We start from the raw sequence: 14,884 nt of genomic DNA, 5'->3' as shown, positions 1-14,884 counted from the left end.
TCGGCTCTGAGAGGAAGGGTTACCGGACCTGAAACGTTAACCCTGGTATCCGCCCAGAGCTGCTGAGCCTCTCCATATTGTCTGCTTTTGGTACATGGTCCTGCACACCTGACACCGAGCAACGATGCTTCACTCTGATTGGACATTATACCCTTGCTCCGATTGGTCAATATGGCTTCGCTCTGATTGATCAATATGATTGAGCTCTGCTCCACGCCCCCTCGTTCTGATTGGTTAGTTCTACTTCGCTCTGATTGGCCAACGATTCCTCGCTCCGATTGGTCAATGGTGGCCTAACCCTGATTGGCTAATGCCGTCGCACGCTCGCCCCCCCCCCCGGTCGGGGAAACGGCCTGTCTCCGATTGGCCAATCCTATTGGCCCGTGACCTCTGACCTCCCTCAATCACGGTCTGGGTGGTTGGTTCTGCCGTCGATTCTTGCGGTCTGACCCGGATCCCGACTCGGCGCTGGATCGTGGAGGCTGTCGCCGGTTTGGGGGGGCTCGAGCGGGTGAGAGACCGGGGGAGGTGGAGAGTTGGTGACGGTGGGGAATGGCCAGGATAGACTGGGCCGCAGGTTCACACGGGAGGCCGGGGGGAGGGGCCTCCCCAGCAGACCCCGGGGGGGAGGGGCCTCCCCAGCAGACCCCGGGGCGGAGGGGCCTCCCCAGCAGACCCCGGGGGGGAGGGGCAGGTCTACATCCGGGCACTCAAGAGGCTATAAGGCCCCCAGGTAGGTAGGTAGTTAGGGACTGACACACATTATTAATCCCCGTGCCATAGCTGCTAAGTGTGGGAATAGGAAGATATTGAGACTCCCTTGTGTGTCTGGGGTCCTGGTGCACATTGGCACTAGCTCTGGGGCGAGGGACAGGTTGTGCCTCAGTCCACCGTCCCCCAGTTCTCAGGAAGAATCAGAAACGTTAAACCCTGATTTTCCATCCGCAGGTGCTGACCAGAATTGCTGAGGCTTCTCCAGCAACTTCTGCTCTTTGTTGCCCTTGTATGGAGTTGGGGGAGGGGTGTGAGGGGAGTTTCACCCGCGTGCTCAGCAAAGGTCTAAACCAAATAAAGCTATACTAAGTGGAGGTTGGAACAGCCCTGGTGAAGGAAGGAGATACAGTCAGCCCGATAAGATGTATACAGAGGCAGAATTATAGAGTCATAGGGCACGGAAACAGACCCTTCAGTCCAACCAGTCCATGCCGAACACAATCCCAAACTAAACCAGCCCCACCTGCCTGCGCCTGGCAAATATACCTCAAGCCTTTCCTATTCGTGAACTTTTCTGTCTTTTCAAATGTTTTTTCTGTTTTAAAAAAAAAGTCCTTTTGTCCATTTTTGAAAATCTTTCTCCTCTCACCTTTGAAAATATGGTCCCTAGTCTTGAGATCCCCTAGTCTTGAGATCCCCTATTCTAGCATTAACTCTACGTATACCTGTCATGGTTTTAGATTTCTGGTGCAACTAAAAGAGGGCATTGCTCAATCTTGTACTGGGGAATTAAGTGTGTCAGATGGGTCAATTCTTTGAGGGGGCACTTGGGTAAGAGTGCTTATAGTTCGAAGGTTGAGATTAGTGACTGAGAAGAGGCAAGAACAACCAAAAGAAGAATATCTCAATTATAAAACAGCTAATTTAAGTGGGATGAGAGTTCAGGGCCAGGGTACAGTCAAACCAGAGAATTGTAGGGAACAATTAAGGTCTAACCCTTTGAAAGATATTACATTAAGGCACAACTAAAGAATTATTACTCTCTAAGGCAGAAATGTTTCAGGTACAGGCTCAGTGCAGTCCAACAAGGGTGAATGGTGAGGGAACTAGCATCAGGCTTTCCTGTATGATTAGGCAACTAGATCATATGAAATGAGAAAATGGTATATGTTGCCTGTTAGATGAATTCTGGAGTGAGAATCAAGTGAAATACACTTAGTTGCCTATAATGTTAGGTTAAAAAAAGGGGTAAATGTAGGAGTATGGGTGGGTTGCGCTTCGGCGGGTCGGTGTGGACTTGTTGGGCCGAAGGGCCTGTTTCCACACTGTAAGTAATCTAATCTAATCTTGAGAGGGGGACTTAAGAAAAATGAGACGAGCAAAGAGGGAATGAGTTTAACAATAACAAACCCCAAAATCTAAGCATGTATTAAGTTGTAGTGGGCCCTATTTGAGAGAAGGAGAGTGATATATGATTTAGAGGAGCAGGGACAAGGTTAAAACATATAATAAGTATTCATATTATAACATATAATAAGTAACATATAATAATATTGATGTTTACATAACAAATGGATAGCAACAAAATATCAGTGGAGCAGATGGAGTGGTGGTAGTAGTAAATCGATAGGCAAGATGCATGGAAATATTAGCAGGGCTAAGAGTGGATGAATCACCTAGTTTGCATCTCAGGTTGTTAAAGGAAGTAGGGGTGGAGATAGTTGAAGGCTTTAATCTTCCCGAGATATGGTGGAGGAGCCAGAGGATTGGCTAGTGACACCTTTGTTCAAGAGACAATTTAAGGAGAAAGCTGATAGCTTCTGTCAGCTAGGTTAGCACCAACAGTGATAAGGTTAACAAAATGATAAAACAACCCACAGACACTGGTTTAAGGTAATTAAGGAGATAGCAGCATAAGTCAGTAAAAGACACATTTTTCTTGACAAACATAAATGAATTTTATGAAGAAGCAGACAATTACAGGTCTGACAGTCCAGAAACATGGGAATGCTCAAGACTCAAAGCTCACAAGATGCCAAGCCTCAAAAAGCCTATAGAGAACACTTGTAAATTGCTCATGTTTTTATCATTTCAGAGATTTGCAGCCAGTGCCACTGGTCAGCACATTTACTGGGAACCAAGCACACATTGTTGCTTGTCCTTCCCACCGTATCCTTTTGTTTCCAACTGCACTGAGTAATGAGGCCGCAGATCTAGTATAGATTGATGTGTTGAGTCAGTTAAGAGAATGCTTGAATGTATTGCTGCTGTAGGTGCAACTTAAAATAAAAAAACTGATAGCGGCAGTAGAAATACTGTTCTGTGGCTCTGACGCAAGCATTACCAAAGTGTATTTTTATTTTGTACATTGTGTGTTATAATATCATGTCCTCTGGTATATATTAGTGTAATGCACCCTGGTTGTACGTGCAAGCTTATTCAAGGTTGATCTGCAGTCGGCTGATCATGAGAGGTATTTCATGTCAGCCAGAGCAGGAGGCAGTGAGCAAGCTGCTAGAAACTCCAGGATACCCAGGATGACTGGTTTAAGCAGAACATGGCTTCTCCTGAGCTGGCCTGATTTCAGGATGTGGCTTCGATCTGGGGTCGATGATGTAATATGCCAAGAAAAGGATCTAGTCAGAGTAGCAGCAGCCCGGAGGGAACATTGGAAATGGGAATTGAAAATTGATGTCTTTAACAGGCCTGTCAGTATTTAACAGCTTCAATGGCAGTTGTTTGCCAGAGTCCATCTAGTGCAAATGAGATTGCCTTTCTGGGAAGGAAAAAGTGGGCATTATGAGTATAAGCTAACCAGTTCCGCACACTGCCCATTAAAATGTTTGGGAATGGTGTGGAGGCTTTACCAAGTTGGGAAGAGATGAAGAATGATGGCTGCACAAATGCAGTATCGTCTAAGCTTTGAAAGAAAAAAAGACTTCAACAATAACTGCAAAATGGAACCAGATATTCACATGAAACAGGATTGAAGTAAATTCTGGAGAAATTAGGAGCAGGAACTGGAGGCCTATCCCTCAGGGTTTTGTGCATGTAAACAGATTCTTCTTCATGATTATATGGACTTGTCCAGCATAAGAATATGGATTAGACATTTCGGGCAAAAGCCCTTCAGGAATTCCTGAGGAAGGGCTTTTGCCTGAAACGTCGGTTTTCCTGCTCCTTGGATGCTGCCTGACCTGCTGTGCTTTTCCAGCATCACTCTAATCTAAACTCTGGTTGCCATCATCTGCAGTCCTCACTTTTGCCCAGCATAAGAATATGCTGTTTAGCCAAAATGCTCTGTCCTGAGTTTGTATTAGTTCAGGGATTGAGTGTTGTTGACTATCCAGCAATCGCTGTCCAACCCTGGTTGTCCTTGAGAAAATGGTGTTGAACTGTTGCAGTTAAGGTCATGTAGGTACATTCACAGTGTTGTTAGGGAGAGGGTCCCAGCGACACTGCAGGAACCAAATGATGTATTTCCAAGTCAGGATGATGTGTGGCTTGGAGGGGAACATGCAGCTGGTGGTGTTCCCTGCCTCTCTTGCTTGTGTTTTTCTGGGTGAGTTGCTACAGTCTATCTTGTAAATGGTACACACTGCTGCCATTGTGTTGTGGTAGTGGGAGGAAATGAAGGTTTAAGGTGGTAGATGAAGTGACGCTCAAATAGACTGCTTGGACCTGGATTGAGTCAAGTTTTTTTAAGTGTTGTTAGAGTTGCAGACACATAAGGAGTATTCCATCACATTTCTGACTTGTACCTTGTAGATGGTGGACAGGCTGTGGGGAGTCAGGATTCCTAGCCTCAGCAGCATTCCTAGCCTCAGATTTGTTCTTGTAGCCACTATTTCTGTGGCTAGTCCAAATCCGTTTCTGGTTAGTGGTATACTCCAGGATGTTGATGTAGGGAATTCAGCAAACACAATGTGATTGACTGTCGAGGTGGCGCAATGAATGAAGTGAATTGAATGAGCTGAAACCTGTAATCTGTGTGCTGGGGACCTTGGTAAGAGACTGAGGTACAAATGCTTCAGGCTTGGCTTCTGAACTGATGTGCTGTGCTCCCCCATCATTGGGGATGGAGATATTTGTCCAGGGGCTATAGTTGAATTTTATCATCTTGGATGTGGTCAGTGCCTCACACTTAGGTGGTCAAATATTAATTGCTAGTGCATCTCTCCATTTCTTCATATCTGGTGAATGAATCAAGGCTGGCATCAGGAGGTGGTTCACTGATGTCCTTTCGTGAAGGAAGCTGTGTCCTGAGCTCATCTGACCTATATGTAACTCCAGCCCCACAACAATGTGGTTGGCACTGAAGTGCCCTTTAAGCTGTTAAGATTTGTCAATAAATGCTTGCCTAACCAGCAGCGCCCACACTCGGAGTCATTTTTTTATAAAAAATGAGGCAGTGATAGTTAGGAATGCATCAGCCTTGTATTTTGATGTCTTGGCCTCCCACATCATTGTGGTTGGGGATGTTTAATTGCTTAATTGAGTTGCAGTGAGTTGCTTAATTGTCCACCCCCTTTAGCAAGTGGATGTGACAGAAATGCAGAGCTTAGATGTGATCTGTTGATTATGGAATCAATCAGCCCTGTCTATCACATGCTGTTTTCACTATTTAGCACACAAGTAGTTGTCGTGTGTAATCTTCAGGTTGACACCTCATTTTTAGGTATGCCTGATGCTGGGGTGCTAAATTGGGTGGGTGGGGTGGTTGGGTCGATCCTCTGGCTTGATTGTTATGGTAGAGTGAGTGATAATTCTACTGTTGTTCAGTCTGTTGAAAATCTGTCAGATTTAGCATGGTGGTAGTGTCACACAACATGACAGCAGATATTTTCAATGTGAAGGTGACATTTCATCTATACAAGGATTGTGTGGTGATTACTACAAACAGTACCATTGTGGACAGATCGGTGTCTGTTCCACCCTCAGGGCTTCTTCCAGTTGGTGGTCAACATGAAGGAGAACTGACTCATCATCCACCCCTCCTTCATTTAACAATTTATCTATTCATTTATTTTTCATTACTCTGAAATGTGATGTCTTTGTGTTAATGTAGCCCTTTCAATCAAAGTCTTTACACCATAACAGACAAACAGGGCAGTGCTCAACAGCTGAGGGTGTGCCGTCAATATTCAGAGCCAAATATCCAAGGAGGAAGGTGAGATATTGCTCTTGATGTCTCGTTCAGCTTCATGTGGAAGATCAAAAACATAGAGGCAAGTGAGAATTGGAAGAAGTGTTGAAATTGAGGACAGCAGATAGGTTGGGATTCTGTTTCTGATGATCAGTCTGTGATGGGAAAGTGTGCATACATATGTATAAATTAGGTGCAGGAGCTGGCCAATCAGCCCCTTGAGACTGATCATTCAATAAGATTGTGGTTAATATGATGTTAACCTCCAGTTGACATTTCTCACCTACTCCAATAGCGTCTTGTTTAGCAAGAATCTATCTACCTCTGCCTTTAAAATATTCAAGCACTTTGCTTTTACCATCCTTTGGGGAAGTGAATTCCAAAGATCCTCAGAGGAAGTATTTCTCCTATTCTGTTTTAAAAGGGCAACCCCTCAATCCTCCCCACAGAGGAAATATCCTCTCCACATCTAGCCAGACAAGATCCCTCAGAATTTCATATATTTGAATCCCCTTGTTTTTCAAAACTCTAGTGATACAAGCCTAGCCTGTTATGTGAAGTTTAGCCGTGATCTTATTAAATGTTGGAGCAGATGCAAAGGACCACGTGGCCGCCTCCTGTTTTTAAGTTATATGCTTCATATAACTTTTTAAGTCATATGTTCATATGCAGAAAGGTTGATAAGACAACGCACCCATTTCAGGTATTAGTCAAGAAAACCTTCTCTGAACTCCAATCCTCCTAAACCCTTAAATAAGGTGACCAGTAGTGTGCACAGTGCTCCAGAGACCGTAAGATAGAGGAATGTACAACTGAAGCATAACCTCTCTCCTTTTATATTCAATTCTCTTTGTGACACATGATAATATTTTATTAGCATTTTTTAATTACTAGCTGTGCCTGCATGTGATTCATGCACGAGGACACTCCGATCCCTCTGCACCTCAGAGCTCAGCAATCTCTCACCATTTAGATCATGTGCCTTTTCACTCTTCCTGCTAAAGCAAACAATTTCACATTTTTCCACATTGTACTCCATGTACCACATCTTTTGGCTACTTATGGATTCCTTGTGTCCTCTTCACAACCACGCATTATTAAGTTTGGCATTACTAAGTTTGGCAACCACACCTTCTGGCCTTTCATCTGATTCATTTATATAAATTATAAACAGTTGAGGTCCCAGCACTGATCCCTGTGACATGCTTCTCATTGCATCTTATTAACCTGAAAAATACCCATTTATTTTTCCTTTTAGCTTTCTGTTACCCAGCCAATCATCATCCCATGCAAATATGCTAATCCCTATACCATGACCTTTTATTTTCTGTAATGACTAAGTTTTCATTGTCTCTCAATATGTAACAATCATTCAATAGTCCCCGTTACAATTTCTTTAATAATAGCTTGTTATGTTTTCTGAGAAATATTAAGCCAACTAGCCTGCAGTTTCCTGCTTTCTGACGTTGCTATCTTCCAATTTAGTTTAACTGTGGATGTAGGTTTGCTCGCTGAGCTGGAAGGTTCGTTTTCAGAGGTTTTGTCATCATACTAGGTAACCTCATCAGTGAGCCTCTGGATGAGGCACTGGTAGCATGGCCCGCTTTCTATTTATGTTTAGGTTTCCTTGAGTTCCGTGGATAGTGGGCCATGCTACCAGTGCTTCATTTGGAGGCTCACTGAAGATGTTATCTAGTATGGTGACAAAACGTCTGAAAGCGAACCTTCCAGCTCAGCGAGCAAACCTACATCCAGAACCTCAACCTGAGCTACAAATCTTGTCAAAACTCATTAGTTTAACTGTCCCTGTGTTTTGGAAGGCTAAATCAAATGCATCAACTATCTGATGAGCCACTTATTTTAAGACTCTCGGGTGAAGTCCATCAGGAACTCGGGTAATTGTCAGCAGGCAGCTCCAACAGTTTACTCAGTACCACTCCTCTGGTAATTGATTTTTCTGAGTTCCTCCTCATTTGTGGTTGTTTCTGTGATATTACTTGTATTCTCTATTGATTGATGCATATTGCTGTTCAGTTCATCTGCCTTTTCCTTATTTTCCATAATTGATTCTGCTGTCTTACTTTCAATAGGGCCAGCACCCACTTTCTTATCATTTCTCTAGATATTTATAGAAACTCCTATCTGCTTTAATATTTCTTGCTAGCTTTCTCTTGTACTTTAGGTTTTCCTCCTTTATTCATTTTCTGGTCGTTCTTTGTTTTCCTTTACATTCCATCCACATCTTCTCACCTGCCGCTTGTCTCTTTCCTTTGAGAAAAATTTGATTCTGTTTTTAAAATTAACCATGGTTAATGGATCTATTTTTTACCCTCATTGATGTGCTCAGCATAGAATTCAATGTGAAAGACAAAGGTGCAAACACTTCAGTCATTTCGGCTTCCAGCATCACAGGTGCCAACCTTCAGATTTTTTGATTCACTCACAAGATAACGTCATTTTCAATTGATTATACAAATTGAAATCTTCCATTGTTATTACCATGCCTTTCTGAGAAGCTCTCTCAATTTTATCCTTTATGTTCCAGTCTACTATAAGGTTACTGTTGTATCTTGTGCCCCACTACAATAAGTAATTTCTTATCTTTCTCTTTTTCCATTCCTAATCAACATGTTCAGATATGTTCTTACACACCTATGGAGCAGGTGGTACTTGAACCCAGGCTTCCTGGCTCAGAGGCAGGGGCACTACCACTGTACCACAATACTCCTCTTTTTCTCATTTCTATCCAAATTGTTTTGCTTGATTTCCTGAACTTGGGTCATCCCTCTCTAATACCTAACAGATCTCACTTCTCCCACAACAGTCTTTGAGCCCCACATTCATCTCTCTAACCTTGTTTATCCTTGGCTAATTTGCACATGGAAAACTGTGCATTATTACTGTAGCCATGTTTTGACGTTTTGCTTAATTTGGTGCTGAGCTCCTTGTTCTAACGATGCAGAATCTCCTCCTTTTGCCCTACCTATGTCGTTGTTAGCTACATGAACCACAATGACTGGATCCTCCCACACCCACTGCAAGTTCATTTCCAGTCTTGAGCAGATGCCCAAACCCTGGCACCAGGCAGACAAAACAGCCATCTTACTCACACTGTTTGCTGCAAAGAATGGTGTCAATCCCTCTGACTATAATTTCTCGTATTACCATACATTCCTTTCACTCCCCATTGCTGCCCCACCTCAATGGCTTACTGTTCCATGCAACCCTCACTTTCATCCAGACAAACCAAAAGAAAAGCTTCAATCCTGAAGGACAATTGCAAAGTTTAAAGCTCCTGCCTTACGGGAGTCCTTACCTGCTCCACTTGCAGTGACACTCTGCTATCTCTCCACACTCTTCAAAACAGACGACCCAAACCTAAGAGGTACACCTGCCCCCGTTACAGAGAATTTGGGTAATCTTTCTGCTCCATCCTCTTAGTCACAGTAGCTGTTGTTCAGCCTCCAGCTCGTAAACTCTGAGCCGAAGTTCCTCAAATTTCAGACAATTGTTCTGGACCAAATTGGCATCCCGAATCTCCCATATACTGTAACTATGACACATCACCTGTCCTAATATCCTTAACATGTTCTAAGGAACTACGGAACAATTTATTCAGTTTTATATTTTAATTATGTTCTTAAATATTTTATTAACCTTGCCATCAATTACTTTACTGTTGAACCTTGGGGATAGACTAGATCTTAGCCGAGATCAACTGACCAGTTTCCTGAATAATAATCAGTTCTTGAAAATATGTTTGAAAAGCAACAACTACAGAAGGCCTCTTTTCCCCTTTCTCCTATTAACTCCCCTTAATCACAATCTCTCGCTTTATTGTAAATCACACTAATGTGACCAGTTTACAGATTATTTTTGATCAGCCCTTTAAAATGTGTGCAACACACCTCGGGCAGGTGAAACTTGAATTTAGACATTCTAGTTTTATGGATATTTTTAATCAACCTGTTCAGATATGTTTTGATGCATCCCTGAGGCAGATGGAACTTGAACCCAGGGTTCCAGGCACACTATGCCTGTCCCACAAAAATCGTTGTCTTTTCTGGTCATTTTCTAGTCAACATTTTGAAACGTGTGGTTATGGACCTCTGGAGTAGATGTACATTTGTTTTATTTATTTCATTTCATCTGTTTTACTCAACCTGTTCAAAGATGTCTTTACACCTCTGTGGGACTTAAACTCAGATCTCCTGGATGACAGGTAGGGACACTACCAATGTACCTTGGATAAGTCCTTGCTCACTGACTTATCCAGTTTCAGCTTGTTATTAATTATGCTGCTTTTTAATAAAAACTTTGTTAAAACCCTGCTTAATGGTTTTAACAACAGGACTGTGGATTTCTGTTTAATGCCAACTACTAAATAAATTAGTTTTGTACAAAATAAGAGTGAAGCTTACTTACCCAACTTACTTACATGCACTCACATCTACTTTTGCTATTTTTTATCAATAAAAGCATTAGAAATAGATGCTGGCATAGGCTATTCAGTCCTTCAAATTTGCTTTGTTATTCTACACGTTCTTGTCTGATCTATACCAGGTGTCAACTCGACTCTCGTGACAGCTCCTCAAAGCCCCCATCTTGTTAAAATTTCAAAATCTATCTACCTCCTCTTTAAATACTTTGAATGATCTAGCCTCCACAACTCTGGGGTAGTGACTTTCAGGCATTCAGTACTCTCTGGGAGAAGAAATTCCTTCACATTTCTGTGTACTGCAGACTACTCAGTTCAAGGGCAATTAGGGATGGATACCAGTGATGCCCAAAGCCCATTAAAAAGTAGAAAGAACATGTATTTTGAAGTACATCTTATACCGTCTGATAAGTTCTTGTTCATGGGGCTGTTAGTGTTTGGCTTGTGTGGCTTGTCCACTGCAGTAAAGACTGTTATGTTAGTTTACAGCATCAGCATTCAAATACCATCATGTCATCGGTTCTAATTTCTACGTTTGTCTCAGCATGGATTTTCTTTTCAACAGTTTTCAAAAAAAAAAGTCATACCAAAAATGCTTGTGCAATATGATGTAAACAAAACCCTCACTCTGAAGAAACAGAACAGCAGAAATTTGGTTTCTTTTGCCACCTCAGATGGTTTTAAGGTGAACATTTTCACAATCTTCCTTTCTGTCAGTTTTCCACGCCACTACTCTTCCAGAAAAAAATTAACCTGTTCCTTTTATTATTGTCTGTTTTCAGTAGTCTGTGCTGTGTTCATCTATGTCAGATCCTGCAACAGTCTCACAACGATGGATAACAGGATAGAAAGTGGCTGTTCCAAGTCCAGAATGTCTCTGAGGAAAGAGGTGATTATTAAAAGCCTACTGAGTGGTTATGTTATGCATGAAATAGTCACTCACTCACAAACTAACTTCAAAGAGTAGGAGCTTCTATCATGTGCTGTTTTCAAACAATAGATTCTATGAGCCACAAGACTCAGGAACTGAAGTAGACCAGTCAGCCCACCGAGCTTGCTTCACCATGCAATGAGATCATGGCTGATCTAATACTCCTCAGTTCCATTTTCGTGATTTGTTTCCTCATAATCCCTGATTCCTTGCATGATTAAGATTCACTGAAGGCTTCCACTGCATTTTGTTTTGTCACATGTTTATTTTAAACCTTGTATGCAGCCCGCTGAGTATAGTGGTGCAATGCCAGATCAGAGAGCTACTGGGCAGTAATGAAACTATTTAAAATATTTCAAAACTCTGAATGCAGGAAAAGAAAGTACCTATGAATGATGATGTGGAACATATGTAAGCATTGACAAATTAATTATCTTTTGGTAATAAATCTTAATGTTAGTATAACCCAATGTGACCTTTAGATTTAAGAAATTGACACTGACGAGTAGGAGAATCTCTGCAGATATTCTGCAAGGATAAATCTTCCTACTGTCTCTGTATACACTTTTTCTGAAGGAGTGCTATTTTTGCTTTTGAAGCAGTATGAGAATTTTATTTGCTGTTAGTTAAATGTCAAACACACCTTATTTTCAGTAACTTCATAATATTCAGTCATTTGTGATTAACATGTGTTCACTTCTTACTCAGCGGTTTGTTCAGTGATTACGTTAATGATATTGGCTGAGATGATATCCTTGCCATTTTGTCAGGCCAATTCTGTCACAGTTCAACCACTTGGAAGTCAGCTTTGTTGTTTTCATTGAGCTGGTGCTCAGTATGTTGCTCTGGGATTGTTGGTGAAACATCTTTGGTGGTGGCACTTCACATTTGAAGAACATAGAACAGTACAGCACAGTACAGGGCATTCAGCCCTCAGTATTGTGCTGTCCTTTTATCTTTAAGATCAGATTAACCTATATATGCTTCCTTGTATGATCCTCCATGTGCCTATCCAAGAGTCGCTTAAATGTCCCTAATGTATTTGAGTCTACTACCACTGCTAACAGTGCACCCACCACTCTCTGTGTAAAGAACCCACCTCTGACATCTCCCCTAAACCTTCCTCCAATCACCTTAAAATTATGACCTGTCATGATTGACATTTCTGCCATGGGAAAATGTCTTTGGCTATCAACTCTATCTATGTCTCTCGACATCCTCGAACAAAATTAAAAATCACACAACAGCAGCCTATAGTTCAACAGGCCCGGAAGCACCAGCCTTCGAAGTGCCTCCCCCCAATGAAGAAGCAAAGCTTTGATCGCTAGACCCTCCCCAAATAAACCCACTGGAGTGCAACACAGTGCTGTGCAATGCCTAACCATGTCCATCCCAGTCCAACACCAGCTTCTCCAAATCATCTCAACATCTTGTACACATCTCTCATCCTTCTTTGCTTCATTGAGAAAAGCTGTAGCTCCCTCAACCTTTTTTCATAACAAATGCCCTGCAGTCCAGCCAGCATTCTGGGAAATCTCATTCACATCCCTCTCCTGACCTTGAACCCCTCTGTTGACCTTCTAATGCATTAATGAGGTTGAGCCACAGGGGGTGCTGGTGCTGTCTTTTTCAGTAGAACGTCACGTTAAGGCTTTGTCTGTCATCTCCGCCATGATGTTCCTTCGCACTATTCATACATTGAAACCGTGATGTGTTGCTGTTTGTAGAACCTTCTTTTGCATGAATTGGCTGCTGCAATTTCCTGCCTTACAGTCATGTATATGTTTCAAAGTAATTCATGAAAGGCCATAGTGAAGAAATCCAGGCGCTGAAAGTGGATCCTCCGATATTACTGGGAGTGTTTTTCATTGGTAACACAGAATTTGTAAAACTAGGTTTGTAGATTTCTTGTGGGACAAGCTTTTGTCAACAATAGCATATGGAGTTTTGAGGACCTTCAACCACTTTGAGATTTGGGTTTCTCCCCTGTTCAGAAAAGATTACTTTTAACCTCTAGTCCACAGGAGTTGAGTAGGTTTTCATGTGATCCCTGTAAGAAGACAACAGAACAAGTGCAGTCTGCTGTCAAACATCACATCTTGCAGACCTTTCAATACGAACATACTCCCAAAACGATCAAATAACCTTTTGTGCTTCACATCCTCATCTTTCCACTATCCATGAAAGAAAAGAGAGCTGTACATTTATGTTGTACATTTCAGGATCTCTGGCTCCAAGACATTTTGGAGCAATCAAGTACTTTTGAAGTGGGGTCACTTGAAGAAACAGCAGCATCCAATTATATACCAGCAGGCTCCCATAAACAGCAAGGTGATAATAACCAAATCATCTGTTTTATCAATGACAATATCATTGAGAATAATCTCCTTGCTCTTTGAAAGTTTGTCATGGGATACTATATATTTGAGATGAAAAAGATTTGTTTATTTCCAAGTGAAATTTCAATAACACTCATTATGTCCACTAAATTGATGGGAATGTATAGTTCAATATTCTATTCACCTCAACTTGCAACCTGAACCTCTTCATGCTGACTTAATTTGGAAGTCAACTGATTGAGACGTGCATTGACTTTAGCACATGAAACAGAGAGTAGGAGTTGGGGGCGATACAGTGGCTCAGTGGTTAGCTCTGCTGCTCCTCAGCGCCAGGGACCCAGGTTCAATTCCAACCTCGAGTGACTGTCTGTGTGGAGTTTACGTTGGTTTCCCCATGTCTGTGTGTGTTTCCTCCGGGTGCTCCAGTTTCAGTCCAAGGATGTGCAGGTTAGGTGAATTGGCCAAGCTAAATGCCCATAGTGTCCAGGGATGTGTAGGTTAGGTACGTTGGTCAGGGGTAGATATGGAGTGATAAGGCGGGGGGGGAAATGGGTCTGGATGAGTTGCTCTTTGGAGGGCCGTTGTGGACTTGTGGGGCCGAATGGCCTGTTTCCACACTAGGGATTCTGTGAATAAATGGGTAGTTCTCAGATAGGCAGTCTGTGAGCTGATTGTTGTTTGGGCCTCAGGTATTTAAAACTTTTATCAGTGATTTGAATGTGAGGACCAAATGTAAATTTCCAAATTTTCTGTTGGTATTGTATCTCAGGAGTCAGCCTGGTGAGCCTTCATTGCACCCTCACTTTAGCAAGTATATCCTTTCTTAGATAAGAAGACGCTGAAAAATATGTTGCTGGAAAAGCGCAGCGCAACATCAAGGAGCAGGAGAATCGACGTTTTGGGCATAAGCACTTCTTCAGGAATGAGGAAAGTGTGTCCACCAGGCTAAGATAAAAGGTAGGGAGGAGGGACTTGGGGGAAGGGCGTTGGGAATGCGATAGGTGGAAGGAGGTTAAGGTGAGGGTGATAGGCCGGAGAGGGGGGGGGGGCGGAGAGGTTGGGAAGAAGATTGCAGGTCAAGAAGGCGGTGCTGAGTCCGAGGGTTGAAGGGATTTGACTGAGACAAGGTGGTGGGAGGGGAAATGAGGAAACTGGAGAAATCTGAGTTCATCCCTTGTGGTTGGAGGGTTCCCAGGCAGAAGATGAGGCGCTCTTCCTCCAACCGTCGTGTTGCCCATGGTCTAGCGATGGAGGAGTCCAAGGACCTGCATGTCCTTGGTGGAGTGGGACGGGGAGTTAAAATGTTGGGCTACGGG

The 14,884-nt window shown here is 42.6% G+C and overlaps 1 protein-coding gene across 8 annotated transcripts in view; it reads left to right on the top strand.

The window, feature by feature from the left end:
• The first annotated feature begins 341 nt into the window (after positions 1-341).
• akap11 (A kinase (PRKA) anchor protein 11) overlaps positions 342-14,884 on the top strand; it is a 104,597-nt gene continuing 90,054 nt past the window's right edge. Inside the window, exons 1-4 of one of the 8 annotated variants that reach the window (XM_043694432.1) lie at positions 1,921-2,883; positions 10,034-10,082; positions 10,864-10,983; positions 11,081-11,187. In XM_043694432.1, the coding sequence (XP_043550367.1) occupies positions 11,131-11,187 (57 nt within the window). In that variant the 5' untranslated portion in view covers positions 1,921-2,883; positions 10,034-10,082; positions 10,864-10,983; positions 11,081-11,130. Of the gene's footprint in view, positions 512-571; positions 734-1,920; positions 2,884-5,438; positions 5,885-7,810; positions 10,083-10,863; positions 10,984-11,080; positions 11,188-14,884 lie in introns of those variants that run through there. The other 7 variants (XM_043694431.1, XM_043694429.1, XM_043694438.1 and 4 more) reach the window with 7 other exon arrangements.

Source organism: Chiloscyllium plagiosum, chromosome 7 (assembly GCF_004010195.1).
Source record: "Chiloscyllium plagiosum isolate BGI_BamShark_2017 chromosome 7, ASM401019v2, whole genome shotgun sequence".
Taxonomy (NCBI): domain Eukaryota; kingdom Metazoa; phylum Chordata; class Chondrichthyes; order Orectolobiformes; family Hemiscylliidae; genus Chiloscyllium; species Chiloscyllium plagiosum.
This window is presented reverse-complemented; position numbering and strand designations above follow the sequence as displayed.